General features: G+C 36.0%; 2 protein-coding genes across 2 annotated transcripts in view; both read right to left on the bottom strand.

The window, feature by feature from the left end:
* Window positions 1-7,874: 7,874 nt before the first annotated feature.
* On the bottom strand, window positions 7,875-11,199 carry LOC125667926 (transcription factor 24-like). Its single transcript, XM_048901609.2, has 2 exons — window positions 10,858-11,199; window positions 7,875-8,164 (listed from the first exon to the last, which is right to left on the bottom strand). The coding sequence occupies exons 1-2, from the start codon at window positions 11,197-11,199 to the stop codon at window positions 7,970-7,972; spliced, it is 537 nt and encodes a 178-aa protein (XP_048757566.2). The 3' UTR covers window positions 7,875-7,969.
* A 6,555-nt stretch (window positions 11,200-17,754) lies between these two features.
* The window catches only part of LOC130053792 (uncharacterized), a 4,016-nt gene continuing 3,505 nt past the window's right edge, over window positions 17,755-18,265 (bottom strand). Inside the window, exons 2-3 of the mRNA XM_056161365.1 lie at window positions 18,039-18,265; window positions 17,755-17,909 (exon numbers count right to left, since the gene is read on the bottom strand). The exon at window positions 18,039-18,265 is cut by the window's right edge and continues 299 nt beyond it. Of these exons, the coding sequence (XP_056017340.1) occupies window positions 17,755-17,909; window positions 18,039-18,265 (382 nt within the window). The remainder of the gene's footprint in view (window positions 17,910-18,038) is intronic.

Below are 18,265 nucleotides of genomic sequence, written 5' to 3' on the forward strand. Positions count from 1 at the left end.
TCCACTATTTCTCTTGTCTTTAAAAAGAGATACACAGGAGTTAATATACGTGTCTTTTAGATATCTCCACCATCTCTAGATACACAGGAGTTAATATACGTGTCTTTTAGATATCTCCACCATCTCTAGATACACAGGAGTTAATATACGTGTCTTTTAGATATCTCCACCATCTCTCTATTCTTTTATTATGGGGGGAACTTCCAGTGAAAACACAATTCTCTGCAAATCCATCATCATGATCTTCGCGAAGTATGGAATGAACATCAGCCATTAAACAATTTTCTGTTCCTGCATCCACTCTCAAAACAAGTGGCACAAACCCTGTTTTTCGTATTGCCGCGGTGTAATAGCTACATACCACATTTGGATCGTTATTTGTACGACCCACTCGCAACCAAACAATGTTTCTTGACCATGCATCCATCGATTGCTGCATGTATACAAATTCCAAACGGTTTCAGTTTGTCATAGCCATCACAGTGCCACATATGATTCGGTCCTCGCACTGAGTAAACTCTTCTGGACAATCCCCCAGTTTTTCGAGACTCCAGCTCGTAAGGGTTCATAGCATTCATAAGGTCATTGACAGTACGTCTACAAAACTTTATCCAAAACACTGATCTGTTTATACTAACCAACGAAGTTGTAATTTGCTATTTTTAGCAAATTACTACTGGAACACGCTTGTATATATGTATATACAATGCATATAACTGATGGAGGGTTAAGGAGAGATAATTCTACTACAGTTGCATCATTATCTTATTCAGATAATGAATTTTTCACTTTGTGACAATAAGCTTGTATTTTGTTTGAAGCCTATATTGCATTGGACGTACCCCAATGGTATGTCCAGATCCAGAGGACATTTCCGCTTGATTATTTCCTCTATAGGCGATTCATTTGCGCGACGCTTAAGTCCAAGTCTTCTCATCACTCTTTGAACATGTCGATAGCTATAATAAAAGCATTTATATGTGTTGAGAGAGAGAGAGAGAGAGAGAGAGAGAGAGAGAGAGAGAGAGAGAGAGAGAGAAAATTACTGATTTCTTACTTTTCCGTTAGAAACAAATACGATTACATGCACATGAATAAGGGAAAAAAAGAAAAATCACCTGATATACACTGAATGCTTGTCACGAAAAATGGCCGTGATTTCTAACACAGTGTTGCCTTTCTTGAAATAGTTCTCTACAAGGCCGTCCATACTGACTACATGTGCATAAACAGTAAGCAGTTGGCTGTCGTATATGGAATTCCATAGGATCCAGTAAATCTTCTACGAAGCCATTATCTTTGCTCCTCACAAAAATATTAAAAGCCGTGAAGGAGAAACTTCAAACGTACTGTGCCACTACATACGCCAGTTCTAAGCGTATACCACTTGATTTATACAATCAAATGAAAGGTGAAGATAACGAACAGTGATCAATCCCATAACTCCTAGAAGCAATACAAAATAGATAGTTGGGCAAACACGGATCCCTGGACACACCAGAGGTGGGATCAGGTGTCTAGGAGGAGAAGCATCCCCTGTCGATCGGTCACACCCACCGTGAGCCATATACCCTGATCAGGTAAACGGAGTTGTCCGTAGTCATAATCAGTGTGCCAAGAACGGCCTATACAATCGGTATGAAACACGTTAAACAGCATTTGACCAAATGATAGGTTGTATTGAACTAGATCGTTTGAAGGTAGTGATTGCAAGGCATCACGTGGTTTATTCATGTAGTATCTAAAAAGAGACTATTTCGTTTCCGATTCCGGAATACGTCAAGCGCTTATGCATCAGTAATAATGACAGACGATGGAAACAGACTTGTCAGCTATAACCAGACACAGGGTAAAGTGAAAAAATGTTTAGAAATATACAAATGAAATACAATGCAAATGAAAAATCCCTTATGTTTTAATTATCTTTTTTTTTTTAAAATAGACATTAGGCCCTAAGTCTCCATAATACATGTAACCCCCCCCCCCCAACCCCTCCCCTGTTAATTTTCAGTCTTACAGCACGTAAATTTAGTTCACAAACCACTAAGCCTATTAAAATCATAATATATAATGCTATGAATTTCATAACATGTAGGCCTATATTGTGTTAGTGCACATAAATCTAAAATGCTATGTAACGTGGATGTTAAGAGAAATCAAAAAGTGTGTAGTCTGAAAAGCAGCACTTGCTGTTAATATCTTTTTCTCAATTAGTTCAGTTCTTTCTTATAATATAAAAAGTAAGAAAGTTTTATTGTTCGATAATCGCTTGGTTTGAAAGGAGAAAAAAAAAAAAAAAGAAGACATTGCAGGTATTGACGTCACAATGCACAGTTTACATCGGATGGGTTACATTTCCCGCGTTTTTAACATACACTTACAGAGCATGAATATACAAGTAATTTCAAATAGAAAATAATAAAAACATCTCCAAAGCAACAGTACTATCATTCTATGTAGAATAAATTCAATAATAAACATCAAAACATTTTCATAGTTTTAATATGAGTTGAAATAAATGCATGTAAGATGCATATCTATTGTAATTATCACCTGCAGCATTTATGTAAGGAGGGGGAGTGGGTAACTATAGCGATCATAGTGCCATAGTAAACCTGAAAACCAATATTGATACTTTCAGGAAAAATTCCTCCTAACATATGTTAAAACATATTTAAAAATAAAAAAAATTAATTGGTCATTTATTCCTCAGGGAGTGAAAATATGTCTGCTTTGGTGAATAATTGCCTTCTAAAAATTGCGAAATTGCTCATAAGCAGCCCTGCTTCTACTTCATATGAAAATAAATGGACATATTAATACAAACCATATATCATTTAAGGCTTTAACTTCAATTTGATATAAAATTTGTATCCCTTGCTCCTTTTGTATCATTTTTAAACATCACCTGAAATACCTGTACCATTTATTACGGAAAGTCAACAAGAGGGGTTACTATGACAACCGTAGCGTCACAATTTCCGTGAAAACCCTATATGATACTTTCATAATGAGTTGCAGATACTGTCAACTATAAAATATGTAAAAATCAAAAAAATTCATAGATTCTTTAATTTTCAATGACCCATGCAATCACTACCTACAGATATTTAAAAAGAAAAGGTAGTCTTCTCCCAAAATTGTAAATTTGATGGTCTCAGGGGTAGGGGTTTTGGTATCAGGGTGGGCCCAAAATGGTCAGTTATTAAATGTGTGAACAATAGAAATTTTGAACTTCTTCTTGATAGCTATCATTCCAATTCTTTTCAAATTTGGTATGAAACATTTTTGGAATTTAGGGTGGAATGAATTGTAAATTTCAGGATTCCTGCACCCCTGGGGCATTAGGGGCGGGGCAAAAACTGCCCAAAATAGACCAATTTTCAAAAATCTTCTTCTCTAGAACTGCACAGGTGGAAGAAAAATTAAATGCATAGTGATGTAGAGCAGCAAAAGCTCTACCAAAATTGTAAATTTCATGATCCCCAGGGTAGGGGTTTTGACCCCAGGGTGGGGCCAAACTTGTTATATAGTGTTTATGTGTAAAACACTTAAATAACATCTTCTTTAGTGCTATTGATACTAAATTGAAAGTAAATAGATATTTAGAAAAACAGGTTGTCCATTACCAAATTTGTAAATTTGATGATCCCAGGGGTAGGGGTTTTGGTATCAGGGTGGGGCCAAAATGGTCATTTATTAAATGTGTGAAGAATAGAAATTTTGAACTTCTTGATAACTATCATTCCAATTCTTTTCAAATTTGGTATGAAACATATCTGGAACTAAGGGGACGTGAATTGTAAATGTTAGGATTCCTGCACCCCTGGGACATTAGGGGCGGGACAAAAACTGCCCAAAATAGACTAAATTTCAAGAATCTTCTTCTCTGGAACTGCACACGTGTAAGAAAAACTAAATGCATAGTGATGTAGAGCAGGGAGGCCTCTACCAGAATTGTAAATTTCATGATCCCCAGGGTAGGGGTTTTGACCCCAGGGTGGGGGCCAAACTTGGTATATAGTGTTTATGTGTAAAACACTTAAATAACATCTTCTTTAGTGCTATTGATACTAAATTGAAAATAAATAGATATAAAAAGAACAGGTTGTCCATTACCAAATTGTAAATTTGATGATCCCAGGGGTAGGGTTTTGGTATCAGGGTGGGCCCAAAATGGTCAGTTATCTATCATTCCAATTCTTTTCAAATTTGGTATGAAACATTTTTGGAACAAGGGGAACATAAATTGTAAATTTCAGGATTCCTGCACCCCTGGGGCATTAGGGGCGGGTCGACAATTGCCCCAAATTGACCAATTTTCAAAAATCTTCTCAAGAACAGTACACGTGTAAGAAAAACTAAATGCATAGTGATGTAGAGCAGGAAAGCCTCTAACAAAATTGTAAATTTCATAATCCCGGGGTAGGGGTTCTGACCCTAGGGCGGGGCCAAACTTGTTACATAGTGTTTATGTGTAAAACACTGGAATAGCATCTTCTTTAGTGCTATTCATACTAAATTGAAACTAAATGGATAGAGCAGGTAGTCTTTTACCAAAATTGTAAATTTGATGATCCCCAGAGTAAGCGTTCTGACCCCAGGGTAGGACCAAACTTAGTATTTAGTATTTATGTGTAAGTTTACTGCTACTGTATAAAATCTAAATGCATTCTTAGGAATAGCATAAAAGGATGTACAAAAAATTGTGAATTAGTCATATCGTTTTGATGTTTTAATGTTAATACACTTATTATTTAAAGCCTTGCATCAGTGTTTGCACTTCTGAGGGCAGTGAAGTTTTAAGAAGACATCTTGTTTATACTGTTGCTGAACATTAGAATTTAGTTTAGATATTCAGAACAGGAAATTTTTTTCTAGATTCCATAGCCCATGGAAGTAGTGATGCTTTTTCACTAGTATTCAGGCGGCCGTTTCACTAAGCGATCGTAGATCGTAAACGTACGATTACGCTTAAGATCATTTGACTCGCACGTATACGAGCGTTTCACGAAACCTATCGTAGTCGTAACACTTACGATTGCGATTTACGTCTGACTTTTTAGAACTCTTTTCTCTATGGAGGTAGATTTAAAATTAATCCTACCATGAAAAGAAATATTCATTCATTATTTCCTCATGGTTTTAAACATATCCTTATCGTCTGCAGTAACCCATGCAAGTTGAGCCCGATCTCTAGTGTAACGTAAAGAAAATTCCTAGAATGTTTAAACAATTGATAGAATAATTTTTATTGATTTACATGTAACTAAAATAGGGGTGGGGGTGATATAAGAAATAACATAAAAGATTTACATTTTAGAATTTTAAATGCCATGTATCGATCTGCTCATGTGAGCCAAATTTCCATCAATAAGTAAACTATGTTCAACGGATTAAAAAAAAGGAATAAGAAAATGAAATTATATTGATAAAAGCAAATAATAAAATGAAAATAATATTGATCGTAAATCGCAAATCGTAACTTTTAGTGAAACGGTCTTACGTGCTACGTTCATATTTAAGTCTACGTTTACGATCTACGATCGTTTAGTGAAACGGCCGCCTGGTGACCGATAAGGCGTGTGGGCCTCTTGTTTAAATAAAAAAAAAAATATGTATAAAAATCGAAAACGTTATTTGCTATTTTTTTTTAAATTTACGGATAAAATCTTCTAAAAAATGTCAATTTGAAAAAAGATATAGCAGGGAAATATATTTAAAAAAGAAATTGAAATGAAATGGTCAAAATTCAGAAATATTATGATTTTTCGAATTTGAACCTAAAAAAGTAGTCATAGAGAACATTGTAATCAGAAAACTACATTCCCTTGATGTAAAATGGTTTACAAATTAAACTACTTTATAAAGGAAACTAATTTCTTGATGAACAGTGCATACAATTAGCAACAATAGTATTATTTTAGTGATTTCTATCAATTTTGATCGGGATCGGTACTTTTTTCTCCAGTGATTTTATCTAAAACTTGGTCATTTCGTTTCAATTCCTTTTTATAATATATTTCTTCGATATATATCTTTTTCTAACTGACATGCTATCTGAAGATTTTATCCGTAGATTTAAAAACATATACATAAGCAAATAGTGTTTTCAATTTTCATGAATAATTTTTTCTAAAAACATTAGAACGTTTATATCTGAATCTTTTAGGCATGTTTTATTAGATATTCATATCATGCACCAAATCACAGCGAAATTTGGACTCAAGAATATCATATTTGCAACAAAAAAAACTACATTGTTTATCATTCCGGGAAAAATCACAAATGATGAAATCACACTTCACGAGAAGTGTTTTAACGAGCCATCAAATAAAAGTTTAGTGTAGTGAGCTACCTTGAAATTATTTCCAGGGAAAACAAAAGAGAGATAACTATAATTTGGTAGCTTTAGCCCCGGGTTGGGGTACTTTCTACTAAAACTGCACTTTTTGACTAAATAAATCTGAAAGTTTTCAATTTCAAAATATTGCTTTACATATCCCCCACTTTTCAATCATATCAAATTTCTCTGATGTAGTATCCCTCTATAATGTTTTTACACATAAAGACTGTATACCAAGTTTGGCCCCGCCTTGGAATCCGAACCTCTACCCCGGGGAGCATGAAATTTACAATTATAGTAGAGGTTTACCTGGTCTACCTGATGGTGCATTTAGTGTTTCTTACAGATGTGGGGTTGTAGAAAAGAGAAAATTGGTCAATGTTTAGCATTTTTTCTCCGCCCCTAAGGTCCCGAGGATGCAGACGTTCTGAAATTTACAATTATGTCCCCCTTGTCCTAAAGATGCTTTATGCCAAATTTAATAAGAATTAAAATGGTAGTTATCAAGAAGTTAAAAATGTTTAATTGTTAATGCACGACGGACGCAGACCAACAGCAATATGTCACCTGAGTGATTCAGGTGACTTATTGCTGTTTGTGGGAAATATTTTACAAAAAGAACTCTTGGTTTGTCTTATCTACCTCCTGTCACAAGTGTTAAGCTAGGGCATCTTTTTTATTATGTTCCTATGCCACATCCTGACGATGGCTGATGCTATCTAAGATAAAGTACTTATAACTCGTGGCAAAACACAATTTTAAACTTTAGACCAAAACGTGCCTTCTCGGGTGTTTGAATAAAGTCGGTCTCAGTACGTCTGAATTAAAGTCAATATCCAAAATGTCCGGAATCCCATTTAAATCAACTTCACCAATGTTGGCAAAAGGACAGTAGTCACTACCTACTGTAAAACTGGTTATTTACGCGGGGGGGGGGGGGTTACACTAATATCCGTACCCCCCCCTCCCCCGCGTAGTGTTGGACGTGGAAAAACGCGAACGTAACCCTCAGCGTAAATAACCACTTCTACAGTGTGTTAAATGCCTGAGGTTTGATGCGTCACAAGGATTGAAAACCGAACCCGGGACCTTACGCTTGTGAAAGCCTCAACCACTAGGTTACTGGGACTAGTCCTTTACGATACGTAAATGAATCATGGTTTATTTTTCTAGAATATTAAATCGTAAGTGAAGACCTGAATTATCACAATTCTCATTTCTGTGGGAAATATCTGATTAGCATTCAATAAATATTTTAGCAAAAATTAAGTCATGGATACATGTCTTCTTTACGCACTGTCTTGTAAATCACTCACCATGCAGCTCTGACAGGCTACAAATGAACGGCGTGGTAATTGATTGTTTGTGAGGTGATCGCATTCACTCCGTACACAACTTAAGGATCATTGACACATGAACACGTTTTCTCTTGTTAAAGGTCGCCAGTATGATTACGAAATTAATATATGCGACCACTAACTAGAATTGTAGCAATTAAAACAATTTTATTTCATAAGTGCATTTAAGACAGTCTACATAATAGCAGTATTTACGAAACACACGGAACGAACAAAACAACGTTATAATGATGAAAAATTGGATATGTAAATCACAGGAAAATGTTCACAAAGTTGACTGGTAACCTGAGTAGGGCGATTTTGACCCTTGGGGCGATTTCCATGGAGGAGAAGGTTCCCCCAGTCCGGTGGGGAGTGAGGGGTGTGGCTGGGAGGGGACTGTAGTTGGACTTGGAGGACGTAACACTGGACACGCACTAGTTAGAATTCCGGCGTAAAGACGGGACCGCATTGGCCACTTCTGAAAAGAAGAACAAAGAAAGATGTATGAAGTAATTTGTATCAGGGAGGGAACCAGAAAATTCTGATCGCTATCTAACCTTAGAATTGTCACACAGGCGTGATACACACGGACATGAATATTTCAGAATCATCAAGACCATATAAGTTTTTTAGAAGTTGATATAATACACCGGGTATTTCCTGCTTTTTATTTTTGTACTTTAAACATCTATAATCAAAATATTAATTTTGTGTTTTGATTTGGATTCTATCTAAAAATAGCCAGTTTTGGTTTACTATGAAATCGAATACTTTGCAAACACGAATGAGTATGAAATCGTATATCCACTCATCCAACTCGAAATGTACGGAAATTCTCACCAAAACGTTTTAAGGTAGAGAGGAAATCCTAAAGGATGAATGATTGTTATGACACCCCATAGTGTTTTTGTTACACATATCCCATCTCTGGTGTGTCCAGGGGTCCGTGTTTTCCCTTCTCTTAATTTTGTATTTCCAATAGGATTTATGAGATTAGTCACTCTTCGTTATCTTCACTTGTTCATGTACAGTATAAAGAGAACATTTTTGGGGTGAGTTCAATTTTACTCGGCGTATTTTGAAGAAATGAATTTATTTTTGAAAATACGTGAGGGTACAAACTGTGACGGTACCCGCCGACATAATTCATAAAGCGCGAACGCCCTTCGTGTAGGTATGCCGGGCTAAAGCGCTGCAGTCCTTTTACCTATCTTCAAAAAATTAAGTTTATTTCTTATATTTACATTTTACTTTCATTTCTGTCAGAATTCCCAGCCCTTAAAATAGACGTACTATATTTATCAAGATTCCAACGGGCATTGTTAAAAACAGCAGCACATTATGATTAATGAGGAAATGGCTACCAATACAATTTGTACATATATCAAAAGTAAAAACATAGGAAATACATTGTATATACATATGTACATTGCAACTTATTAGAAAAACGCACTGTAAATAAAGATTTGAAGCCTCGATAAATCCCTAATAACTTCTTGATTCTAATGAACGAATGGAGATCTTTGAGCAATGTACAATATATATTCTAATATTTAAAAAATAATAAACATGTTGCAACATGCTTTACTCATTAGTATAATTATAATGGGAAAGGGAGGGACGAGAAGCAATAGAAAATACAAGTGTTTCTACAATGACGGCATAAACAAAAACTTTACGCTCAATGCTGGTGCCAAATGTAAAGTTAAAATATAACTTTCTTTTATGCAAAACGGTATTTATGAGGAATCATGCAAAAATGAAATGACTACCAGAACATTTTATAACTCTACAAATAATGGGTTTTTGAAATCGAAGGTTGTGTACAATATCTACATGCAACTTTGGTATTATTTTGACTTTCCAAGATTTAATGAATATCTGTATACTTTACCGTGGTTCAGTTCTGCCATGGGTCGTAAAAACATTTAAACGACAGAAACGGGATAATATTAAGATCCAGAAAATCGACACACTTGATGCTATACCAAATACACCGATTTTGATATGTTTCGTAATTTTCAGACTTTTACATGAACATTGCCATTCTAACAGATATCTTGGAAGTCTTAACACTTCATATATCAGATACTGATTTGGTAATTATTTTAATTTACACTAACAAAGCTTGCCCCCTTTTTGCTTAATTCCTCCATTATTGCAAATGGTGTCAGTGCTTGTCGAAAATGCCGTCACAAATAAAATAAGTATTATAATATCAATTGCCAAACATGAATTGCGGACTCCATCATTTTTTGTCGGTGAAATAAGTTGCTATATAATATAGGGTTATTGAACGTATATTGGCATGAGTTGGCTGTAAAAATGCACGAGCTTGCGAGTGCATTTCGACAGCCAGCAAGTGCCAATATTCACCAATATAAGTTCAATAACCCTTTTATTATATAGCCAAAGTATTTAGTTGTTAAATCATACCCCTTTTCACTCATAATACTCCAAAATAGACGAGAATTCATCAATATTGGCATCTACGTGTAAGGTGAAAGTGTGCAATAATCAGCGTGCATTTCTTAACTGTTCAATATTAAACCTGTCATTGATGCATGAAGCAAACTGATTTTGTGAATGGGGACATCATAATTTATGTACAGTAAAACATTTTGTTTAAATAAATATCAAATACCGGCTCTGTCAGATTAGGAGGACCGTCTTCTGCCATTTTGGCTTGTTTACGTCGTTACGGTAACGTCAATATTGAACGCTAATACTCGGAATGTTTCGGGCGCATACGATTTACGCAATGCAAAGTTAGCGTTCAATAAATTCTCAGGATACTGAACGCTAACATTCTCTAGATTTTACGCAGATTTTATAATAGACTATTTATCAGCAATACAATAAAACATTTTACGGGGTCATTTCAAAGCATTTCATCTACGCATTATAACAAAGTTAAACTGTTCAATAGTGCAGAAAATCTCATTCTTCTAATAGCAAATTTTTCATACTTATGTCCAACAACAAAGAAACTTGGCTTCAGATTGATACTATAATCCAAACTTTACGGTGACGACATCGTAATACTGTGAATATATTTCCATTGACGACACGCAGGCCGTAGTAAACAATGGTCAGAATTCTACTATTCTTACGTTAAATTGTCAAAATTAAGATTTTAATGTATTTTTATACCAAACACAATCTACCTACCTTTACAGGATGCATTATACCATTGGCTGCAAACAGCTGATTGTCATCTACTCCCTCGTTCAAAGTCCGCATTAAATGGGCAATATATGTGGTTGCCAACACCAGTACGTCTAACTTAGAAAGTTTAGTATCGGGTGGAACTGCCGGAAGTGTTCTTTGCAGGTCTAGAAACGCACTACGCAAAGTTTTCACCCTAGATCTCTCACGCGCGGCATTTCCAGCAATAATGGGGCGAATTTTACGATATCCGCGCTCTGGTCCAAAGTGACTGTTTCCTGTGCCAAAAGAATAGTAATTTTCTGCACTATACTGATGCATCATCGCATTCTTGGAATCGCACATTTTGACAAAGTCATTTGAATTTTTAAAAATATTCCAGTCAGATGATTTTTTTCATTTGATACATCATTATCATAAATGCATAAGTATACCATCTGGAGTGTCGATCTCTAATTACTTTCATTTATATATTCACAAGTTTTTTCCTATAGCAGGTCGTGTGAAAGGCCAGTTTTAAGCAGAAAGTTAAGGTAAAATCCACAGTTCTGATTGGTCAAAAGTGACATTTACAGCACGCGACGTTAATCGATCAAGCGGTTTACTAGACGAAAACGAGTCAGTGCAATAAGAACTGTGTATATGATCATTTAATGACCATCATAAGCATAAATCAGACAATGTCAATAGATATTCGGGGGTGATTGACAGACGTGTGGTTTTCAGTTTCCTTCAGAAATCAATTACAATCTCTAAATTAAGTTACAAACATTTTCATTCAAAACAACGCAAATTAGACTCACTGTCTGCCTTGCGTTTGATCGGTGAAACTCTGCTGAACACGGCTCGGTAACCTTATAGTCCGTGAAGTTTGATGATTAAAACCAACAACTTTCGAGGTTAGACGTAACTCTGAAGTATATATGAAGATAACAGTTTTATTTATGTATCAACGGGGGATATGTTCTGCTATCCCTCTCATCTTGGATATTTGCTGCACGATAACAGAAGTACCGCAATATCAAACGTATCATGAATCTTTGTTCCTGAAATCGATTTACAAATACTAAAAATAAAAAAGGGATTGAAAAAGGTGTAATGAGATGCAATTATAATTCAGTCAAAAATTCAAATGACCAGGGTGGAAAGTCAGTAAATTATTTCCATATTGTGGTAAAATTGGTCAAATTCATTAATCAATTCGTCCCAAATTACATAAATTTGTGACTCTGCTGATTCCGGTGATCAGTTGTATTTTATATTTAATTAACCCAAATATCTCTTATTATGTATGTAGGTCTTTCGTCGTTTTATGGCACCAAGCTAAACAATTTCGTATTCATACACGTTTAAACTATGTAAAACATGTTTGAAGTAAATGTTAAATTATGCGTGATTACTCTCAAATCGCCGTTATCACTGTCGCATGCTATAATCATGTCAAATCCTTGCGTTTTTATCACCCCCTCTCTCTTCGATATATTATATTTTACTGCTTTTAGATTTGATTTACTCTTAGTTGGAATAAGTGTTACCCAAAAGTCAACTGGTGGTTACAAAGCAACACGTATATGTATCTGGCAAAAGCAACTGGAAACCACTTGGGACGAGAATCCTCTCCTTAATAGCTTACGGTCTCCACCCACAACTGGTGGTCACTTCACGACATATTCATGATTCATAAAAAAAACCTGCTGGTGGACAAAAACTTCCAGCTCATAATTAATATTGCCGCATTATAGCAATAAACAATTAAACCGTACAATTAAACGCCCGTGCTAGCCCTATATGTCTTTGCAGAAAGCACGTCTTGCACTTAATGATAGCCGATTGGGATTCTTCCCGTGGGAAAATAATTATTTGTAAACAAATGACCACTAGTAAACAAATTATTAGACACCAAAAAGTCTTTTTTAGGAGAAAGCATCAATATTGTACCTAGCACGGCTAATTTGTTATTTTTGTAATTAAAAATATTCTTTTTTTCAAGAACAAATGTTCCAGGCAGCTTTGTCGGATTCTGTTTAAAAAAGAAAACTTACAAACATGTGTGTGTGGGTGCGTGCGTGTGTGTAAATTTGCGTAATATTTTTTATATGCGCTAAAAATTCCATGGTATGAAAACTTGGCCAAATCATGTCAAACAATATTTTAAAAGACGATCATTCACACGTGAACAAGTCAGCGGTTCAACATGTCCTTACAAATCCATCTGTCAACCGATAATCAATCCACATGGTTGGTCTTGGAGATGAAATACATGTATAGAAAATGACCAACAATCTTCATAGTGACCAAACTATGACCAACAATCTTCATAGTGACCAAACTATTTTGATTTATGAACAAACATGCATGGCAAAATACTCCATCTACTGCGAATGTACATTTTGACTATGCAGTGTACTTTGGAACTTCCTACATGTATTTTTCTTCATTTTTACGTGTATTATATATTGGCCGAGAATATTTTTATCTGATAGAAAAACCCCAGGAAAAAGAAAACTACAATCAATTAATAGAAAAAAAAGAATACAGCAAAAATATATCTATCATTCCCTACATTTACCACATGATAACTCATTTGGGAATATTGCCGATTTTCAGTAAAAATGATTTTTGTTTTTATCCTGACATTAGATGTCGCGGATACGTATATTCAATGATCAATATAGTCGCCATCATTTCTGGCAAACACGGAGGCAGTACTAGGTATAGGTTATATCGTTATTTGTAAGGAAATAATGCAATGATGAATGAGTTATTACTCATCCTATGTGAAAACCCCCTCAATTTTACTACAGAATGAACATACAGAAAATTAGAAATGATAAAAAAGATCGTGGAACGAGAGGATGTGTTTGCCTGACTACATTTTGTATTATATGCTTAGATTTATTGATTATGTAACTTGAGAGATAAATATGATGTCTTGTAGAATATGTTATTTAGGTTTACATGTTCTTTGCTAAATATGTGATTTATTCAAATCGCTTTCCGTTCCTCTAAAACAGGGTAAGGTAACGTGTATGTTTCTAATTAAATATAGTTGTTCCTGCAATACACACATGCTCTCTAACGAAAGAACTTGCCAAAAAAATGGTAAAATATTTTCGTAATTATACTTCCAATCTAATTACATTTCCATTATCAAGTCTTCTGATTGGTTATAAGCTAGTTCCTCAAAAGTCTACACTTCGATAAACTTAATTTACCTCTGGCTCTGATAGGATTTACGACTACAATAACAAATACAGTCAAATCTGACGTGAGTTTAGCAACTTGACGGGAACTCGTTCAGTTTTCAAAGTATGTTACTTTTACTTTAAAGGGAAAGGCAACTCTAACCACATATTTGCTTATCACTTACTGATATCGTAATTGACGGTCTTTAACAACAAATATCCTTGATTAACAATTAAATCCATATCAATCTATCATGTATTCTAAATTACCCGCCGCTAAGAGAGTGGCCATTGAAGTTTAATTTGTGACGTCACACCGTCTATTCCGGTTAATTTCATCAGCAGCACTTAAAACATGACAAGTCACGAACAATTTGGAGCCGTACAGATTTGAGCCTGTTCTTTTGCAAGAAGAAATTGCAAAAAGAAGACGTTCGGTCGAGTCGTAGACAAGGCAGACGGTAAACGTTCTTCATGCAAATGTCTTGAACTTCAACTTTTCATTACGCAAATGATTGATCCACAGTTTACGTAGTCTTTTCTTTTCAAATGACTTGGTTGAGTCGGGAATTTCGAGAGAAAAAAACCCAACCTTTATTCACATCTCCCCTTCGCATTAGTGTAATTAACTGCTTGCCAGGAAGACATCAAACTATTTATTCGTAAAATCTACCACATGCACAACTTTGATGATCTCACGGGTGCTTGGGTTCAGGACACCCCCCCCCCCTCTCCGAATAAGCTACATGGGTTGATTTAATGATTTTTTTGGGGTTGAAAATATTTCTAATGCATGTCAACGTCTTGCATACCCATAAAGTCCAAAATACATGTAATTCAAAATAAGACCTTTTAAAAAAAAATACCCTCACTGGTTATTATAAATTCTGTTATACTAACCAGTAAGGGTATTTTTTTTCAAAGGGCTTATTTTGAATTATTTAGGACTATATGGGTATGCAAGACGTTGTTGACATTCATTAAAAATATTTTCAAGAAAAAAAATAATTAAATCAACTCGTGTAGTTTATTCGGGGGGGGGGGGGTGTCATTAACCCAAGCACCTGTGGATGATCTTAGAATCTCATCAAAACCGGAATAGACGGTGTGACGTCAAACTTATTGATTTTTGTGGTCTTGAATACAAAGGAGTTCCACAATATGGCAGCCTCTTTAGATAGCGGGAATTTCAATTTGTAACGTTTTCAAATTAGTACTGAAGCTTATCTAGGCCGTATATCAACAGAATAATATGACAAATCTTTATCATATAATTAATCCTATCATTTATCCTGTAATTTTTTTGGGGGTTGCCTTTCCCTTTAACGTTATCTATATCTTATGTGAAGGTCATACTATGTGTGTAATCAAAAAACAAAGTTCTGTGTATCAGTTGTTTATTATTCAAACATGCCAAGTTTCAAAATAAGACCTCTTCTGCATATGAGGTATATTTAGTGGTACGCTGAATGCCCAAATGAGACAGAGTACACCAAGAGTTAGTGAGGAAAACTAGAAAAATATGAAAAGCGGCTTCTGCTTAAAAATATCAAATTCAATTGAAAGAACGAAAACATAAAATTATTGTCATATTTGGTTGCGATATATTAGAAATGACATGTACAAGAAACGAAATAACGTGATATAATGAGCACGTTTTAGCTCAGTCGAACTGAAACCTAACGTAAACTTTTCTGATCATCTTCTGTCTGTTTGTCCGTCTGTCCGTAAACATTTCATATTTTTATCGTTTACTTCAGAACCACTGAGTCAATTTCAGCCTAACTCGGTACAAATCATCCTAGGGTGAAGGACTTTCAAGTTTATTCTACTGAAATTCAAAGGGTAGATGCATGTAATCACGAAAGGTCTTTTAAATTATAATTCTAAAACACCAATGAACCAGAAAAGTGGAAGTTTACATGAAAGCTTTCTGACATAGTGCAGATTCAAGTTTTACATGCGAATAAATAGGGGAAAACCTTAAAATTCTTTTCAAAAACCATTGGGTCAGGATGGGGCCAGAATAGAGGATCAAAGTTTTAAAAGAAAATATACTGGGAATGAATTAAAATGAATTCTTTTAAGAAAGGTAGCAAGACCACACTAAATCACAGGGTTTTGACACAATCTAAACAAACTGGTATACATTGTATAATAGTGAGAAGGGAACTAACAAAGCAGCCAAAAATTCACGGTTGCTCGCTTTAAATCTCAAAACTTCGGGCTCCGTGCAATTTTCCTTCATTACATTATTTTACACCAATTCTTACTTTTGACAAAACACTACGCAGGGAAGTAATTCATAATTTAGATGAAACCTGTTAACAGTCTATCGAAGTCGGCTATGATGCATCCATTTAGAAACAAATTAGTCTTGCGGGTTGCATCGGTCATCTAATAATTGACGGTTCTGAACTTTCTGAGGTGCTCGAGTCTTTCTATGCTGCTAATATACATGTAGTATCGCATATGCTGAATGAAATCAATTGCACGTGCGATAAAGATGATATTTTCTGACACAACATTTGATAATATAGATAATTTCGAAGATTCGCAACATATCCCACGAGGAGTCTGACAAAGACAGCCATGCAGATGAACAAAGTGTTCGTAACACAATGGAACTGATCGACGCAGAAAAAATGATGCTTTGATTGACAGAGAAGCGAGCATTACTGAAGTATGTCAGACCACTTTGTTAAACAATATGAATTGTAAAAGTTTCGGAGTTCCACACAAATCATTCCATACGTCAAAGCTAGGGTATCACTTCATGGAATCCCGTGGGGATCCGGGTCAGAGTAGGTCCTCAGTATCCCCCCTCCGGATCCGGGTTAGAACAGGTCCTCAGTATCCCTCCTCCGGATACGGGTTAGAATATGTCCTCAGTATCCCCCCTCCGGATCCGGGTTAGAGTAGGTCCTCATTACCCCCCCCCCCCTCCGGATACGGGTTAGAATAGGTCCTCAGTACCCCCCCCCCCCCCCCCTCCGGATACGGGTTAGAATAAGTCCTCATTATCCTTTGCTTGTTGTAAGAGGCGACTAAATGGGGCGGTCCTTCGAATGAGACCGCAAACACCGAGGTTCCGTGTCACATCAGATGTGGCATGATAAAGATCCCTTCCTGCTCAATGGCCATAAGCGCCGAGCATAGGCCTAAATTTTGCAGCCTTTCACCGGCAGTGGTGACGTCTCCATATAAGTGAAAGATTCTCCAGAGGGATGTTAAACGATATACAATGAATCAACAGTTCATGGATATGGTAGATATTTGACTTAAGATTCATCAAGGCAGAAAGATTTGGGGAATGGAACCTTCATTTACACAATGAAATTCATTTACTCTACAAAAATACTCACATGCCTTGCTGCCTCTGGATTGATTGGTTGTATATTGTATAAAGTCTCTCGAGAGAATCGTTCTCTCGTGTTGAGACGTCACCGCTGCTGGCGAAGGGCTGCCAAATTTAGGCCTATGCTCGACGATTATGGCCATTGAGTAGGGATGGATCTTTAACGTGCCACACCTGCTGTGACATAGGGCCTCGGTTTTTGCTGTCTCATCCGAAAGACCACCCCATGTAGTCGCCTCTTATTACGACAAGCAAGGGGAGCTGAGGACCTATTCTAACCCGGATACCCACGGGATTATTGCCTCTCATGATTGATTGATTGTGGTTTTCCGCCGTTTTGGCAATATTTCAGCCATTTTACGGCGGATTCTGCCCAGGTAAAATGAAGATGATGATGCCCTGCTGTTTTGCCCATTTTACCAGATTAACAGAAACATGGGAGCGGTGTCCATCCAAAAGTAGAAGAACCTTTTCATTGTTTCTCCGAGGTACAAACTTCAAGAAATGGTTTTCTAAATATTCACGGAATTTGGCCAACCTGTTTCACTCAGTCCCATTAGTTCCTGGAGATGCTCCATTTAATAATTCTGGTCTCATCCGCTTCCCGGGGAAAATACAAAATGGTGGTATGGCAACTCCACTTGCACTTCCTCCTCCGAGAATAGTAATAGTTTTTCCCCGACCAGAAGTTACAGCCTGTGGGCAGTATGTGGAATCACTTACAACTGATGGTGGTTTATGATCAATGAATATGCCCTTTTCATCTATGTTATAAATGAGATGTGGCTTGTCATGCATGTTATATGTTGAGATAGTGTTTGCAAGATTCTTGAAATACTCAGCAACTGTCTCTTTGGATGTCATCTTT

The sequence above is a fragment of the Ostrea edulis genome, chromosome 4 (assembly GCF_947568905.1).
Source record: "Ostrea edulis chromosome 4, xbOstEdul1.1, whole genome shotgun sequence".
Taxonomy (NCBI): domain Eukaryota; kingdom Metazoa; phylum Mollusca; class Bivalvia; order Ostreida; family Ostreidae; genus Ostrea; species Ostrea edulis.